The sequence below is a fragment of the Balaenoptera acutorostrata genome, chromosome 12 (genome assembly GCF_949987535.1).
Source record: "Balaenoptera acutorostrata chromosome 12, mBalAcu1.1, whole genome shotgun sequence".
NCBI lineage: Eukaryota > Metazoa > Chordata > Mammalia > Artiodactyla > Balaenopteridae > Balaenoptera > Balaenoptera acutorostrata.
In genome coordinates this window covers 83190245-83208442 of record NC_080075.1, presented here as the reverse complement: position 1 = coordinate 83208442, position 18198 = coordinate 83190245, and the positions used below count along the sequence as shown (strand labels likewise).

Genomic DNA, 18198 nt, shown 5'->3' with positions numbered 1-18198 from the left:
TAGCCTAGCGCTCAATAAAAGCAAAAGCAGTAGCAACAACAGTATTAACAACAGTAGCAAATATTTATTGTAACCTTTACTATGACTCATGCATGGTTCAAATTACTATGCTGTTATTAAATCATTTAGGTAAGGAATCCTAATATGTGTCCTTCATAATAAAGAAACTGCTGAATTGAAAAGGAAACATTTTAATCTATATTTTATGAGTATGTACATCTGATTAAGGATTAAAAACAGGCATCTGGCAAAAGGATGACTTGATGGGATAAAGTACAGGAAAAGCCCAGGCACTGGAGGGGAGGTAGGTTTGTCCAACGCATGAAGATTCAAAGAACAGCAGACTTGTTAAAGCTGAGAGTTCATAAGTAGAGCTACGTTGAAAACTGGATGAGGAGCTCATTATGATGCCCTTAAGGGCCCAGCAATCTTACCACAATTCCCTGTCTCTTTTCCCATTCTCCTAAATGATTGCTCTGTCCCTTCTCCTCTCTCAAATCTCCAACACTCCCTCCTTTACACTTACACTCAGCTCATTTCTTTGCCTCCTCGTTGACTGAGAAAATAGAAGCAGCCAGAAAAGAATGTCTACCATCTCCTTCCCCCGTATCTATCCATCTCCCTGCAGTTGTGTCCATCAGCAGCTCTGCCTCCCTCCCTCTATCACGGGAAAGTGACAGGGATCCTGCCAAAGGCCAACTGTTCCGCCTGGGCTCTAGGTCCCATCCACTGCCACCACTTAGCTCAGAAATTCTCCCCTTGTCTTCCTATGTTTTTTTCATTAATGAATAAAAATACTGTTATATTTTTTAAATCTTAAAACTCTTCTTGTCAGTCTTTGTTGGTTCCTCATCATCCTTGACCGTTAATACTGGAGAGCCCTGGGCCTTCATCCTCTATTCTCCTCTCTTCTACCTAACTCACTCCCTTGGGAATCTCATCCAGCCACCTGGTTTTGACTCTTTTCTACACTGACAATCCCCAAATGTATTTCTGCAGCCCAGGCTTTTCTGCTGAACTTCAGAGTCATATATACAACTGCCTGTCAACAGCTGGACTTGGGTGTTTAAAAGCCATATCACTCTTTAAAAAAAAAACAAAAAACAAAAAACCTCTTTATTTTGAAATAGTTATGAGACATTGCTAAATAGTACAGAGAGGTCCCATGTACCCATCACCCATCTTCTTCCAATGGTGTACTCTTACAGAAAGTCACATCAGTTTTAAAAGTCAAGCCAACAGCAAAAACTCCTGATCTGACCCCAAAAGCTGCTCCTTCCCAATCTTAGTAAATGGCAAATCCACCTTTCCAGTTATTCAGACCAACAATCTTGACACCATCCTGAATTATTAACATTTTCCCACATTCCACATCAAATCCATCAGCAAATTCCTTTGGCTCTATCTTCCGAATAAATCCAGAATTTGACCACTTCTCACCACTGTCACTGCTACCACCCTCATCTTTGACTTAGAAAACTGCAGCTGCCTCCTAAGCTCTGTCTCCTTACTCCTACCATTACCTCCTATAATACTTTCAATACAGCAGCAGAGTGACCCTGTGTCAATGCCAGGTCCGATCACAATTCTCCAATGGGTCTCATTCATAGGAGACCCTGTCCAAGCTGCCCGGGTCCTAGCATCCCCTCCCACTGCTCTGTCTCCCATTCCACTGCAGTCACCTGGCCTCCTCGCCGTTCCTCAAACAAGCCCCACATGCTCCCTATCAGGCCTTTCCACTTCCTAGTCCATCTTCCCTTCAATAAGCAACAGCTTGCTGCTGCCTTACTTCCTTAAGCTCTTTGCTCAAATATTACTTTCTCAGTGAGGTCTTCTTCAACCATCTTATTTTAAATTGCAGCAGTCCTGCTGTCTTGCACTTCTGAATCCTTCCAGGTTTATTTTTCTCTTGAACTTACTACCATTTCACATGTCTGAACTTAATCATTTTGTTTACTGACCCATTTCCACCTCTCCCTGGTGCAGGTTCCCTAAGGTCAGAGATGTTTGTCTGTGCTGTTTAGTGCTATATACCCAGCACTGAGAACACCTGTGTATACATAGTAGGCACTGATGTTGATTTTCCATTCTTGTATAACAAATTATCCAAATTCAGAAGCTTAAAACATTGATTATCTCTCAGTTCCTATGAATCATGAATCTGGTGTGGCTTGGCGAGGTGTCTCTGGATTAAAATCTCTCACGAGGTTATAATCGAACCACTGGCCAGGATTTCATCTGGTTGTTTCATCTGGTGGTTTCAGCTGGTGGTTTCATCTGATGACTTGGTTGGGTGGCAGGAAGAGATGCACAGCAATGTTTACTCACATGGTTATTAGCGTCCTTGGTCTCCTGCCACATGGGGCTCTTCACAACAGGGCACCTGGATTCCCCAAGAGTGAATGATCCAAGAAGAAGAGAGAGCATCCAAGAAAGAAGCCACAGTCTTTTTATAACTTAATTCTGTAAATGGTGTCCCATCACTTTTACTGTATGTATTCTGCTGGTTAAAAGTAAATTAACAAGTCCAGCCCACACTCAAGGGGAGGGGATTACACAAGGGATTAAATACTGGAAGGTAGGGATCATTAAGGGCCATCTTAGGGGCTGTCCTTCCCAGCACTCAATAAATATTTGGTCAATGAATGAACATGTTAGCCAATGATCCACACTTGGAGAGATCTTGTTCCCAACTTCTCTGGGAACTTATGGATTTTTACTTTTAATAAATGGAAAAAGGGCAAGTAGGACAAATAAAGACCATGTAAAACCTTTAACAGGAGAGCCTTTCTTTTCCTTAGAGTCTTGTAACAGAAGATCATTTTTCATAGGACTGTCTATATTTTGTTTATGAGTAAATTCTGTTACATGATATCACATTTCAAAAACTGTATTCTCTTATCCTTCAAGTGTTCTACCTGCTCCCGTTATTGTGTGCCTTGGACAATCACACTGGAAAAACAATTCCTTTTTATTTATTTTATTTTTTTTTTAGTATGAACTCAATACATATTTATTGAATATCTGAATAACAGTATCATTTTCAACTCACTTGGAAAATGCCTTTTTTTTAAACATCTTACAGCCACTCTGGAGAACAGTATGGAGGTTCCTTAAAAAACTAAAAATAGAACTACCATACGACCCAGCAATCCCACTACTGGGCATATACCCTGAGAAAACCATAATTCAAAAAGAGTCATGTACCACAATGTTCATTGCAGCTCTATTTACAACAGCCAGGACATGGAAGCAACCTAAGTGTCCATCGACAGATGAATGGATAAAGAAGACGTGGCACATATACACAATGGAATGTTACTCAGCCATAAAAAGAAATGAAATTGAGTTATCTGTAGTGAGGTGGATGGACCTAGAGTCTGTCATACAGAGTGAAGTAAGTCAGAAAGAGAAAAACAAACACCGTATGCTAACACATATATATGGAATCTTAAAAAAAAAAAAATTCCTTTTTAGATTGGCTCTTCTTTGCTTATTTCCTAAGCTCCTGGCTTTTTGCATTTTTGTCAAGATAGGATATGCTTATCAAACTAAACTCTCACCTTGGAAAATAAAAGAAAATGGTTCTTTAAAAGCAAAGGCATTCAAGAACAGGAATGGAAGGATAATGCTTACAACCATAATAATACACACAGGCTAGCTGAAGGTCAGATGAGAGTAGTATATATTGCACATTTAAAAACCTTGAAATAATCACTATTAGGTAGCATTATTAACAAATATATGCCTGGAACATAGAGGGCATTCAATAAATATTTATTGATTATCTCTTCCTTTGTACACACAGCATTTATTAATATCCTTAATGGTACTTCTTATATTAAATTATAGTTCATTTGATACATATGCATACATTTTTCCCATCAACTGTGAGCCTCTCAAGGGCAAGGAGCTTGGCAGTCTTTTATTTGTTTAGAGCATATGGGACAATGGCACCGAAAATGTGCTCACATAAACAGTTCCTGAATGTATTTGGAATGAATAAAACTCACTCAGTTCAGAATCAAAGGAGTCAAATGATGACTACACCAAAACCAGAGATAAATGAGCAAAATACTTATTATGAGATTAGGAAAAAAAATTATGAGTTAACATTTAGTCATCTTGTAAAACTGAGTAAATGTAATGCTTTGTAGTCAAGTTTAGTATGATTATAAAATAGCAACCATAAACACCACAAAATTTAGGGGAAAAAAAGGATAACATGAGTATGCCCCCACTTAAATACAGTTGACTGATCTTGGACAAAGGAGCAAAGGCAATACAATGGAGCAAAGACAGTCTTTTCAACAAATGGTGCTAGAACAACTGGACATTCACATGCGAAAAAAATCAATCTAAACACAGACTTACATCCTTCACAAAAATTAACTCAAAACGGACCATGTACTTAAATGTAAAACACAAAACTAAAAATTCCTAAAGGATTACATAGGAGAAAATCTAGATGACCTTGAGTGGGGCTACATAAAACTAAAGGCACAATCCATAAAAAAAATAACTGATAGCTAGACTTCATTAAAATTAAAAACTTTTGCTCTGCGAAACACAACGTCAAGGAAGTGAGAGACAAGCTACAGACTGAAAGAAATTATTTGCAAAAGATACATCTAATAAAGTACTTTTATATAAAATATACAAAGAACAAAAAGAAAACAAACAACCCAAGTAAAAAATGGGCCAAAGACCTTAAAAGACATCTCACAAAGAATATATACAGATGGCAGGGCTTCCCTGGTGGCGCAGTGGTTGAGAATCCGCCTGCCAACGCAGGGGACAAGGGTTCAAACCCTGGTCTGGGAAGATCCCACATGCCACGGAGCAGCTAAGCCTGTGCACCACAACTACTGAGCCTGTGCTCTAGAGCCCATGAGCCGCAACTACTGAAGCCCACCTGCCTAGAGCCTGTGCTCCGCAACAAGAGAAGCCACCACAATGAGAAGCCCGTGCACCGCAACGAAGAGTAGCCCCTGCTTTCCTCAGTTAGAGAAAGCCTGTGAGCAGCAATGAAGACCCAACACAGCCAAAAATAAATAAATACAATAAACTAATTTAAAAAAAAAAGAATATATACAGATGGCAAATAAGCATATAAGAAGATGCTCTATATCATATATCCTCAGGGAAATGCAAATTAAAACAACAGTGAGATACCACTACACACCTATACGAATGGCCAAAATCCAGAACCCTGACACCACTAAATGCTGACAAGGATGTGGAGCAACAAGAACTCTCATTCATTGCTGGTGGGAATGTAAAATGGTAAAACCACCTTGGAAGACAGTTTGGAAGTTTCTTACAAAATTAAACATACTCTTACCATATAACTGAACTCTTTATTATTCATCCAAAGGAGCTGAAAACTTATGTCCACATAAAAACCTGCACATTAATGTTTACAGCAGCTTTATTCATAATTACCAAAACTTAGAAGTGCCAAGATGTCCTACAGTAAGTGAATGGATAAATAAACTGGTATATCTACACAATGGAATGTTATTCAGCACTAAAAAGAAATGAACTATCAAGCTATGAAAAGACATGGAGAACTGCAAATGCATATTACTACGTGAAAGAAACCAATCTGAAAAGGCTATGTAGTTTATGACTATATGAGCTATAGTCTATATAAATAAATAGACTATACGACACTCTAAAAGAGGTAAAAATATGGACACAGTAAAAAGATCAGTGGTTGCCAGGGGTTAGGGGTGGGGCATGAATAGGCAGAGCACAGAGGATTCTTAGGGCAATGAAAATACCGATATTATAATGATGGATAGATAAGACATGCCATTGTACATCCATCCACACCTATAGAATGTGCAACACTAAGAGTGAACCCTAAGGTAAACTTCGGACTTTGGGTGATAATGATGTTAATGTAGGTTTATCAATTGTTTAAAAAAAAAAAAAAAGTACCTTCTAGTGAGGAATGTTGATGATGGGGGAGATTATGCATGTGTAGGGGAGGGGCAACTGGGAAACCTCCGTACCTTCCTCTCAATTTTGTTGTGAACCTAAAACTGCTCTAAAAAAATAGTCTTAAAAAATACATGGGAATGCCACTTTCCACTCAGGAACAGGAGCTTCAGAAATAGTGTCTTCTGATTTTTCATATTACTCAGCCATAAAAAGAAACGAAATGGAGGTATTTGTAATGAGGTGGATGGAGTTAGAGTCTGTCATACAGAGTGAACTAAGTCAGAAAGAGAAAAACAAATACAGTATGCCAACACATATATATGGAATCTAAGGAAAAAAAAAAAAAAAAGGTCATGAAGAACCTAGTGGCAAGACGGGAATAAAGACACAGACCTACTAGAGAATGGACTTGAGGATATGGGGAGGGGGAGGGGTAAGATGTGACAGGGTGAGAGAGTGGCATGGACATATATACACTACCAAACGTAAAATAGATAGCTAATGGGAAGCAGCCGCATAGCACAGGGAGATCAGCTCGGTGCTTTGTGACCACCTAGAGGGGTGGGATAGGGAGGGTGGGAGGGAGGGAGACGCAAGAGGGAAGAGATATGGGAACATATGTATATGTATAACTGATTCACTTTGTTATAAAGCAGAAACTAACACACTATTGTAAAGCAATTATACTCCAATAAAGATGTTATAAAAAAAAAAAAAGAAATAGTGTCTTCTGAGACAAACATGCATTTGATATATATCCTTTCAATTTAAAAACTTATGAAGATCAAAATATCTTCATGCATTGCTGTAATGTATACTCTGATAATTATACATAAAGATCAATGTGGAGATATACATTTACCAGTAATTAGAAATAGAGGTGCATGTAGTTTATTTGTCTTTAAAGTAAATATGTCTTATCTTGAATAAACTAAAATCCATTTACTTACATATAAAAAAAGGGTATGTATGTATTATGGCAGTACATCAGCTTTGAGTTAAATATTTTTCAATACTTTTTATCATTTTTCCATTTTGGTTTAAACTTCAGTCTTTTTTATAAAACCTTATTATAAAGTCTTATAAAGTGTCTAAAACCTTATGATATATAAAAGTATAGGTAGGCAGAATTATGGTCCCCAAAGATGTGTACATCCTAATCCTTGGAATCTGTGAACACACCACCATACATGGCAAAGGAACTTTGCTGATGTGATTGCTGGTACAGTCCCTGCGATGGGGAGAGTATCCTGGATTATCCACATAGGCTCCCCTCTCATCATATGAATCCTTCAAAGTGAGAACCCTTCCTGGCTTTGGTCAGAGAGAAATATGTGAAGACAGAGAATCAGAGAGATGCAACGTTGTTGGCTTTGAAGATGGAGGAAAGGGGCCATGAGCCAAAGAAGGAAGACAGCCTCTCACCATTGGATTCTCCCCTGGAGCCTCCAGAAAGCAATATAGGCTTTCCTGCACCTGGATTTTAGCCCACTGAGACCCTTGTCTGACTTCTCACCTACAGAAGTTTAAGACAATAAATCTGTATTAAGTTTCTAGGTGTGTGATAATTAGTTACAACTGCACTAGAAAACTAATACATGGAGGTGGTTTTTTTCCCTTTTTAAAAAAAAAATTTTTTAAGGAGGAACACATAAATTGTGTCAAGGTGAAGGTGATTTTAATTGAAACACATGAAATCCAGGTTATTTGAGGAATAAAGAAGAAATGAGGGATGAAAGTCTTGGAGGATATATGGTATTTTTATTCCATTTCCCAAAGAGCAAGGAAGGAAGTGGTTCTATTTCTTGTTGTTACAGAAAGGAGGACAGATCAAAGGGGGCAGACGTGGACCCCAGATCAAAGGGGCAGACGTGGACCCCATATAAGAGAAAAACATAAACATATCCAATAAATGAACAAGTTGCCTCAGAAAATAGTGGGCGCCTGTCTAAGGAAGAATGATTATCATTTGCTGAAGACCTCTAACACTAAACAGATAAGACTAGGATTGGAATTCTGACTCAGCTACTAACTTGCTTCTGACCTTGAACAAATTACTTAACCTCTAACCTTCAGTTTGCTCATTTCAAACTGAGATGTAATACCTACATTGCAGGGCTACTGTGATGATTACTGGAGATAAGGTCAAGTGGAGAACCAGTGCCCGGTACATAATCAGTGAACGATAAATGGGAGCTATTACTACTATTATTACATGGCACGTAACGTGATTTCCGCAGATGACAGATAACTCCTAAGGTCTTTAATTTATTTTTAGCCTGACATTCATTTCCTATGTGTGGTAGGAACCATTTTCTCCTCCTCTGCAGCTCCTACCTGGGCCCGTAAAGCAGGAAGTCCCCCCGATGGGTCCCGAGGAGGTAAGTCCTGCTCCTCTCTTCTCCTTGCACTCCTGGGGGAGGAGGAGTGACAGCTGATGACATGGGGGAAGAAACTGATGATGGGTGGCTAGTCCCTTCCCTTTCTTTTTGAGATCTGCCGGTGAGGAGAGTACACTTTTCTTCTGCTCTTGTCCTTTCAGTGGTAAACGTTTGTGAGACAAAAGGGTAAACCGCGGACTTTGGTTCCAGAGAAGCATTATCTGTCCAATACGTTCATGTGGCTATTGAGCATTTGAAATGTGGCTAGTCTATGCTGACAGGTACTGAGTACACAACAGATGGCAAAGAGTATGCAAAAACAAGAATGTTAAAATATCTCATTCATATTTTTATACTGGTTACATGTTGAAATGGTAATATTTAGGACAATTTCACCTATTTTGTGTTTCTTTGCTTAATGTGACTACTAGAAAATTTCAAATTCCACAAGTGGTTCACATCACAGTTCTATTAGACAGCACTAATCCAGAGGCCACCTCTCTGGGTCCCATGAGCGGGAATCAAGTTGCGAGGCAGCCCTTCTGAGAAAGCACACATGCTCTCCAGATCTATCCTTGTGCTTGGCAGGGTTGTCTGAAGATCTGGGCAGGGAGCAAGTATGAGGAAGGCTGACCATGGAAAATCAAGCCATGGTCGACACTCCAATCCTCTCAACAATAAAGTGACTTTAGTTTCCATCTAGCTGATCCCTCTATCTCTTAACTGATTGCAACTTGGGAAGACAGGATGCTATTTATTACTCTTTCCCCATCAAACCCCAAAGATATGATAGAAATAATTCTATGCCCATGGAAGGAGCACAAGCATACAATTCAGATGCAAGCACAAAGCAAAGGTAACAGTCCTCTCCAGGTCCTTAGGGGCACAGGTTTCAAAAACATCTACACTGATTTCAGTTGAGAGATCTACTGCAGATGGTTTTCAGCAGAAACAAACATGGGCATGAGTGGCAAAGCTCCCCAGGGAACAGGATTCTGAGACAAGTGGGATTCCATAACAATAAGACAGAGACAGTGGCCACCGGGACACTTAACTGGAGGAACACAGAGCTTAAATGGGGAAATGGACATTAGGAAGGCAGAGTGACTGCAGGCAGGGACATGTAAAATAAGTCAGTCTCAGAGAGGAGACAGTCTGGATGGGTATTTTCCCTTCCTCCATATGGAGATCACACACCGCATTGAACCCCTTGATGGGAGACCTGCCCAACCAAGCTCTAGACAACTGGTTTGACCTGATATGCTGGCAAAGCTAAACTCAGTAAGCTTTTCTCTGCCGACTCTCCTCTGCTCCCACACCACCAAGCCACCTCCCTGTTCTCCAGCATTCTAGGAATGTGTATTTGGATTGAACTAAGAACAGGATTCAGGAACCTTGTTTCACTTGGCTGTTTCAGGGCTGGTGATTCGCTTGAGTTTCCTAAATTACACAGCAATGGAGCTGACGCTGAAACTGTTCTAATTTTTTTCTCATTTTCTTTTAGAGTTTTAAAAAATGAGATGCATGGAAAACTTGGGGTGGGATTAACTTAACTTCAGATTTTCTGAAGAAGCTATGCTCCTCAAGTGTAAGAAGGTATATTCTGCTGAAGGAACCTGATATTACTCAGACACCTAACTCAGACCTCTCTGGCTAAGACAGAGCAGAAACCAGGAATATCATCTTTGAACTTTACTTTTGTTGAACTTATGAATTTTGGATTTTGATGTAATTGAACTTTAACTAAAAGGGCAAGAGGATCTGATCTTAAGGATGTCAATTTCTTCCTGGGAATTTAATAATGAGAATTTAAATTTGGGCCGTTTTAAAGTTGCTGACATGTAATACTTGGCATATTTCTACTCTCATTTTAGCTTGTTGCTTAACTTCTGATGAGTTTTAATCATCATTCCAGTTGGGCAAAATGTGAGACAGGAAATAGAAGAGAGAGTAGATTTTTAGCCTAGTCCGCAGGGAGTCAGAAGACTGTGCTCTTCTGACGTATCTCAGAGTTTTCAGAAGCACAGGCTGTGCCGCTGCCACTACTGATCCCAGGAGGACATGCCGTGAGACTCAGGTACAAGAGGTGTGGCCCCAGGAAGAGGGGACGTCAGGACCACGTCCCGACAGACCCTGGACTCCTTTCTCCCCTCACTGGCAAGAGGTTTCATTATTAAGCTGAATTAGTTAAGGAAACAAAAAGCCCACTGCCCTCTCCTCATCTTTCCATTATGAGGAGAAAACTTTCACTCCAACCAACAGGCAGAAACCATAGGAAGAGCACTTCTGGCATCTCTCCCCTCCTTATTCCTCCCCACAGGAGGAGAGCAGACTTCAAAGCCACGTGTAACGCGGCTACTCCCCGTCGGCCCCGCCTGTCCTCAGTGTGCACTCATCCTTGGCTTCCCTCTAGAATTACCTTTTATAGCAGCTCTAACTAGTCAAATTTCAAACAAGTGTGAACTTTTGTAAAAGACAGACCACTGGGCTGCAGATCCAGGCCATGCTCCCCAATTCCAGCTTTTTCAACAATATTTATTTATTGTTGATACTTATTTTCATCTCTCTGAATTCTAGAAGGGGCTACGAGTGAAGGCGGGGTGGAACCACGATTAAGCACCATCCTCATACTCTATTGCATCCAGGCCCCAGAAAAAAAATCACCTCTTCTTTGAGCTGAGATCCTGGCCTGGGAATAAAGCTGAGGACACCAGGTTGAAGGAGTGCCCTGCAGGAGCTGCACCCTTACTCTGAGCCCCTTCTCTTTTCTTATACGTCTCTCCCAGAGAACTCCCTGCTTAGCTTGAGTAATATTAAAAAATAAATATTAGCTAAAAAATTATAAAAGGAAATCTGTAGAAGGAAAAAATATATTGCAAGCTCGTAAATTCAAAGGATGATATAATGATATTACCATGTACACATTCCATTTACATTTTCAAATTCTTTCTGACACGTCCACATCTGGAAAGCTGATTAGAAATTAAACTATTTTGAGAAACTGAAATTTTAAGACAATCCTTTATGCACTTACCAGACATATCTTCATTATTATTTAAATTACAAACATTTAGGAAGTTGAAATGCTCTTTCATGTGGGCATCAAGGTTGGCTGTCGTTTTGGAAACAATATCCTACGACAGTGGTTCTCAAAGTGTGGTCCACAAACCACAAGAGTCCATGACTCTTTCAAGAGGTCTGCAAAGTCAAAATTGTTCACCTTTTTGACTTTTACCACCAAAACATTATTTACTTTTTTTCACTATGTTGACACTTATATGATGGTGAAAAAGCAATGGTGGATAAAACTGTGGGGACTTTTGCACAATCAAGGGAGTGGCACCAAAAGGTACTAAGTGTCACTGTGTTCTCCATCGGCATTTCACTTGAGAATGTTCTTGATGAAGGAGTAAAAATGATTGATTTTATTAAATCTCAACCACTGAGTGCATATCTAACTGAAGAACTGAGAGATACACATGAAACATCTCACTGTGTACTGAAGCGTAGTAAGGAAAAAGCATTTGTGTGACCGTCTGAGTCATGAGTAGCTGAAGCAGCTGCTTTGGCACGCATTACCATTTGTGCTTGAAAGACAACAGGTAGACAAACTATAGCTATTCAGACTCGAATATGTGGCAAACATTTTCTCCAATGTGAACAAAGTGAGCATGTCACTTCCAGGAAAATAACTCACAGTATTTGTTGCCAATGATACAATTGAAGCTTTCAAGCAAAAATTAGAGTTTTGGAAAACTTGTACCTACCACTGTGAGCTTGACAACTTCCCAATACTTAAAAACTCACTGGATAAGATGGGCGTTCAGAATAACCCATGTGACTTTGTTGATAACGTATAATGCACTGTATCAACATTTGGATGATTTGTAGAACTCAGCGAGCCAATTTTCCAAACGCCGAATGCATTATATTCCAAATCATACATGGGTAGAAGATCCAAACAAAGTGCAATCCAGAACAACAGTTTTAATATAATAGAGCACAGAAAGATCAGGGATAGGGTTTCTGATTCCACACTACACCTAGTCTTTAAGAGTCTATCATTTGTTGAGTTTTACAGTAGCATCAAAGAACACCCAAAATGACACCATAGGCTATTAAAGCACTCCTCCCTTTTCTACCTTGTATCTGTGTAAGGCTGAAAGCTCTTCATTTTCTTCAACCAGAACGACAAAAATTGAATACAGAAACAAACGCGAGAACCCAGCTGTGTTCTATTAAGCCAGACAGGTGACTCTAAAATGATGTCACTTTCATTATTTTTTTCTTTTTGAAATGCTTTATTTCCATTTTCCATCAAGAGATGCTATTCATGTCAACCTATAAATGGACCTATATATGAATTAACCTATAAATGAATCAAACAAATATTTTTAAAATGTCTTGGTTTTAATTTCTAATATGCCAAATATCAACAGATATTACATAAACAAAAGCTTTTTAGGGTCCTCAACAATTTTTAAGAATATTAAGGCATCCAAAGATCAAAAGATTTAAGAATAGCCAACCTACGATAATAATTATTTGAACAGCCACATTGAGGGGTCCCTACTTTATACTATGCTAGGCACTGGAGCATCTGAGATAAAAGGCAACATCCTTGCCCTCAAGGAACTTCTAGTTTCACCGGGAGTGTAACTCTCAATTATAATAACTTCGCTGTAAGGAAAAGAAACCCTTCACTTTAGGTTTCTTACAGGCGCGTCTTTTCCACCTGCGTGTCTCCAATGGCGACGAGTATTGCGATATGGCACCCAGTAATGCCTAAATACTTAGTGAAGCCACGTAATATGCATTGGATTTATGCATCAGAAAGTCATATATTATGCCATGCAATTAGGAGATATGCCTTATCTCAACATTTTTATATAGATTTCAGACACCAGTTGCTCACGATGGTGAAAAATGCACTCCCATCCTTAGTGAAAAGACAGTATTAGCACCGGAAAGACACTGAAGTTACACCTACAATGCAGCCTTTTGATTGAGACTTAAACTTATGAAATAAACTTTAGTTTTAGATCATATCATGGTTTTTAAGATAAATTTATTCTTCCAGCAAGTAGTCTAGATAAATTTATTCCTCTAGCAAGTAGTCTAGACAATAGAATAAGGGAGGAAATAGTAGCCTAGTTCAAGAATTTGAACAGTCATATGAAAAAGAGATGCCCTTATGCTGTTTCCACAGCTTCAGAAGGAAGAACCAAAAAGTGGGAAATATAAGAAGAAAAAGAAAGATTTGTTATACATATGTATGTGTGTGTGTGTGTGTGTGTGTGTGTGTGCATAAATAAATATAGAAGCAGAGGTAGTAGCTTAATTATCAATAGAAATGATGCTTGAAGGTCAGAGGTCAGACTAGAGAAGAGGTTCTCAAGAATTTTTCTGCTCTAACTCAAAGGAGATACATTCCCATCAAAAACAAATGGTAGGAGCTGAAACACAGGGTGCACGTGGGGTGGGGAGAGGGTGGTAAACGCCTACCCAATTCCAGGTTGAGAAGCATCAGGCTTCTAGGATACTAGAAGATCTCTTCTACTTCTGTGATTACCTGAGTTTTTTTTTTTGTTTTTTTTTTTTAAATTATTATTTATTTATTTATTTATTTTTTTGGCTGTGTTGGGTCTTCGTTTCTGTGCTAGGGCTTCCTCTAGTTGCGGCAAGCGGGGGCCATTCCTCATTGCGGGGCGCGGGCCTCTCACTATCGCGGCCTCTTTTGTTGCGGAGCACAGGCTCCAGACGCGCAGGCTCAGTAGTTGTAGCTCACGGGCCTAGCTGCTCCGCGGCATGTGGGATCTTCCCAAACCAGGGCTCGAACCCATGTCCCCTGCATTAGCAGGCAGATTCTCAACCACTGCGCCACCAGGGAAGCCCTACCTGGGGTTTTTAAAGAAGGATTTGGGCCAACTTCTTAGTAGCATTTCCTAAGTAGGAGGAGGATTTTCCACGTCCTTATTTTTGGATGTAGCTATACCAGCAATTGAGAGCGAGTGTTGAGTGTAAAACACGAAGGCTGGGGTTACATGCAAGCACCCCCTTATCTAACCACATCATATCTGAACCAGGCAAATAGTGTTCTGACCTGCATTTCAGCTTTGTCCACCACTTTCCTGATTTCTAACTCACTAACTTGTTCTCTGACCCTTCTACAAAAATGTTTCTAATTACTGAATCGGAAAAGCAATTGGAGAGCAACTCTGACCTAACTCAACTGAAACGCAACAATTCAGAATTGGAGCCAATGCACTTTAAACATTTGTATTCTTTTCCCTTCTGCATATTCATCACCTCGAATGTCGTGCAAATTCACTCTTGGCCTACATGACATATGATGCTTTGTGAATATTCTCCCCAGGATTTCTACAAATTCTGCTAGTGCAAACGACTATTACCATGAAGGCGAAGAGCCTCCTCTGGCTTATTTCATTACGGAATGGGTACTAAATTCAGGCTTTGGGGATATTCCTCTCTGAATTGATTGCTTACTGTTCTCGTTAGGCACTCTGGATGTTCACCAGTTCTTTCCAAAAGTTTGGCTCTGAATTAGATGTGGGTAAACGTTTGAAAACTGCACACTATATTTGAGTAGTATACACTTATTCTACATTTTTACCACCATGTACAAGCTGTGGCAACACCTGGTGTTTTGCAAACTTGGCCACATCCAGCCGCATTTCCTTTTCCAAATGTGTCCTCTGACATGTGAGGGTTGTATTTCAATATGAATTTTATACTCTCTCTCTCTCTCTAGGATAGCACTGTGTGATTTCAAACAAACATGCATTGTATCTAAACTTTATACTTTCCCTCTCTGAATGGAAAATTTAAAGCTTGCCAATTAATAAAATGAGAACAAATATAAAGCTAGACTAAAGATATCAAATTAATTTCTCTCTCTCACTTTTCTATACCTTATTTGACTTAGTAGAAAACTACCTCTTAACATAGTTTACAGTAAAAGAATATCTTGCTGAGAATTACACCATCTGAGCTAAGAGAAAGCAATGCCACAATTAACTGACTCAATCCCTACTGGGTCAGCTATGCATATTTTCCTCAGAAAAAAATGCACATATGTCCACAAACAACTGTGTCATACATTTTCTCGTGGTTGGAGGGCATCTTAAAGATATACAATTAAGAAACTAAGGTGATGAGAAGGTGTTGTAACTTAAAATCATCTGACTTAAAACATCATAAATACCAACTAAAACCGAGTCGACTCTACATCCAACTCCTAAGTTTGTTTAATCAGGAGTAAATAATTGCTGTCAGAAAGTCTAGGCTGTCTGTCCACCCCATATCCGTGCTCACAATTAGCACGTGGCCCTGGCTGGCCATGCTGGGCTTTGTCTCTGCCCTCATATAAAATATGTAAAACCTCCTTCACCCTGGGCCCCTCCATCTTCCTGGCCAGTCAGGTTGTTTGTCAAGCTCCTTCAGCCGGTTCACAGGTCCCAGCTCTGGAGCCGTTTCCTTGGATTTCACCTCCCCGCTTGGTTCAGCCCCTTCCCTCCAATATGTACTTCCGGCACTGCTAGTACTTACTTGGACTCAAACCTCTTCTCATCCTTGGAGATTCACCCAATATTTGCTGGACTCCTGTCTTTCCCCAGACATTGCGAGGTTCCTGCCGGGCTTTCCTCATTTAGACTCAGCCCTGCTCTGGAAACATCCCAAGACAGGGTGCTCTGCTTGGACTGAAAATGCTTGGGGCTCTCTGGCCCCACTGTTCTCCCACGGTCCCTACAAAGGCTCCAGGTCCCCTGACTCTAGCTGTTTGTTCTATGACTTCTTAGAAATAGTACCATTCAGTGGTTAAGAGCAAAGACCCTGGAATAAGCCTCCTTGAGTTCAAATTGTGGCTCCTCTATTACCAAATTAACTTTGTTGAACCTCCGTTTCCTCACCTATTAAAAGTAGGATAATACTATCATCTATTTCAAGATTCCTCAGTCACTGCCTCTGCCTGAAGAAGGCAGAAGTTAACATAGATTCCTGAGGCTAAACCACGGAGCTGGTTAAGTGGCAGGTTCAAAGTTCAAAGCCATATGACTCTAAACCCGTGCTCTTTTCAAATACGTCATGCTACATCCCTTTACAATCATCCTTACTTTTTTCCTTAGAAACAACAAAAATGATTATCTCCTCTTTATAGCAGTGGTTATAAAATTTAAAACTAAGTTATTAACTAAGTTCATTGAGTTACAATAATAAGGAAATGAAGTCGTTGCTTATCCACAACTATTAATCTAGCAAGTTAGTTAAAACTAGTATTCCCCATAGATGTTTGAACATCTACCTGGGCCAACCTCCAAATGAATGACTTGGATTCTTAGTCTCTACATTCAATTTTCATGATAATAATAGCTATAATAAAAATTCATGGGATAGGGTCCTGGGCAAACTTGCCAACTTGGGGGAAAGAGAAGGCAGCAACAAAGGTAGGGAAGAGAAAATGAAAGGAAGTTCCAAACGCAATGCAGTTCAGCAGTTGAGACCAGCGGCTGGGAGATTTTCTAGGAGAGATGATGCCCCGTGTCCAAGCAATGAGAAATTCACATTTGTTGAATAGTGGTGTCTGGGTGAGAGGGCAAGAAGGGGAGGAGAAGAACCCACATTATCTATTTTGTGTGAAACTCTACAATGTTGAAGGATCGAGAGGAGAAATTAGAGCCCAATTAAAGGGCTCAGACCTGGGCATGGAGCAGACATTGGAAATTGCCACACAGACTCACATGGGTAATTCTACCACCAAGTCATGTACTACGTAGCATTCACGTGAAACTTTTTTAAGACCTGGATTTAATCGTCGCTAAGTTGTTAGCCTGGCTCTGAGTGCAAGTAATGTGGGCTTGGCACTGGAGGTTCTTTCCACTCATCAATTGGAAAGAACAGGATGGAATATTTACTATAAAATGACATATTATGAGAACTATAACATGAACAAAATGTACGTGCAAATTAGAACAGTTAAGCCTGATTTATATTACCTGCACAATTGTGATAGAGGACGATGATCTCCCAATTAAAATACCTCATGCTTAACAAAAAACAAAACTGCCAAACATGTAAGTATTCCCTATTTCAAGAAAGCAAATAAAAACAAAATCGACAGAATGTAAGAGCAATTTTCATTTCTTCTAAAGCAGCCAATCTACTTTAAACTATCTTTTTGGTTACCTTGGTCACAGCTTTTGGAGAAAAGGTCACTGCATCCACCACAGTGATGAGGTGACCTGGGAGGAGACGATCAAAGTACTTCATGCAGACGTCATAGGCGTACAGCCACTCGGGGGAGGACGCCGGGACTTGTTTAATGAGGTGAGGGTCTCCAGTCCAGAACAACTTCTGTAACCAGATGGTGTACAGAGAGCTTGGCGAAAGCATGCGCCCATCCTCTTCAGGGATTTTGGGAACAAGTTTGGAGATGGATAAGATATTTTGACTTGAAAGGACTGGCTCCAATGCCTCAAGAGGATTCATGTTTTCATCTGTCAGCTTTTTGTAATTAAGACCTATCGGAAAGAAAAGGGGAAAAAAAGAGAGTAGTTCATTCCAAGATAACCATACAGAAGCTTTCAAATACACACACAGCCCCTCTGCGTGGCTGAATGAAAAGATTTAGTTACAGCACAGCTTCGTTTGTCACTGAGATCCATCAGAAGATCTGAGTTCCAATCGCTGCCTGCAACTTAACCAACTGTGCGACCCTGAACAGGTCACTCAACTGCTGTGAGCCCCAGTGTCCTCATTTGTACCCTGGAGATGGCAATATCTCCTCGCTTCTTCAATCCCCCCATGGCACCTATGTCTTCTATCCGTGCGCTCACCACACTGCACTATA

The 18198-nt window shown here is 40.0% G+C and overlaps 1 protein-coding gene across 1 annotated transcript in view; it reads right to left on the bottom strand.

Moving 5' to 3' along the window:
* Positions 1-18198, bottom strand: part of NBAS (NBAS subunit of NRZ tethering complex) — a 345265-nt gene that overhangs the window by 81459 nt on the left and 245608 nt on the right. The window contains exon 44 of the mRNA XM_007183498.2: positions 17535-17869. Coding sequence (XP_007183560.2) covers positions 17535-17869 — 335 coding nt within the window. The remainder of the gene's footprint in view (positions 1-17534; positions 17870-18198) is intronic.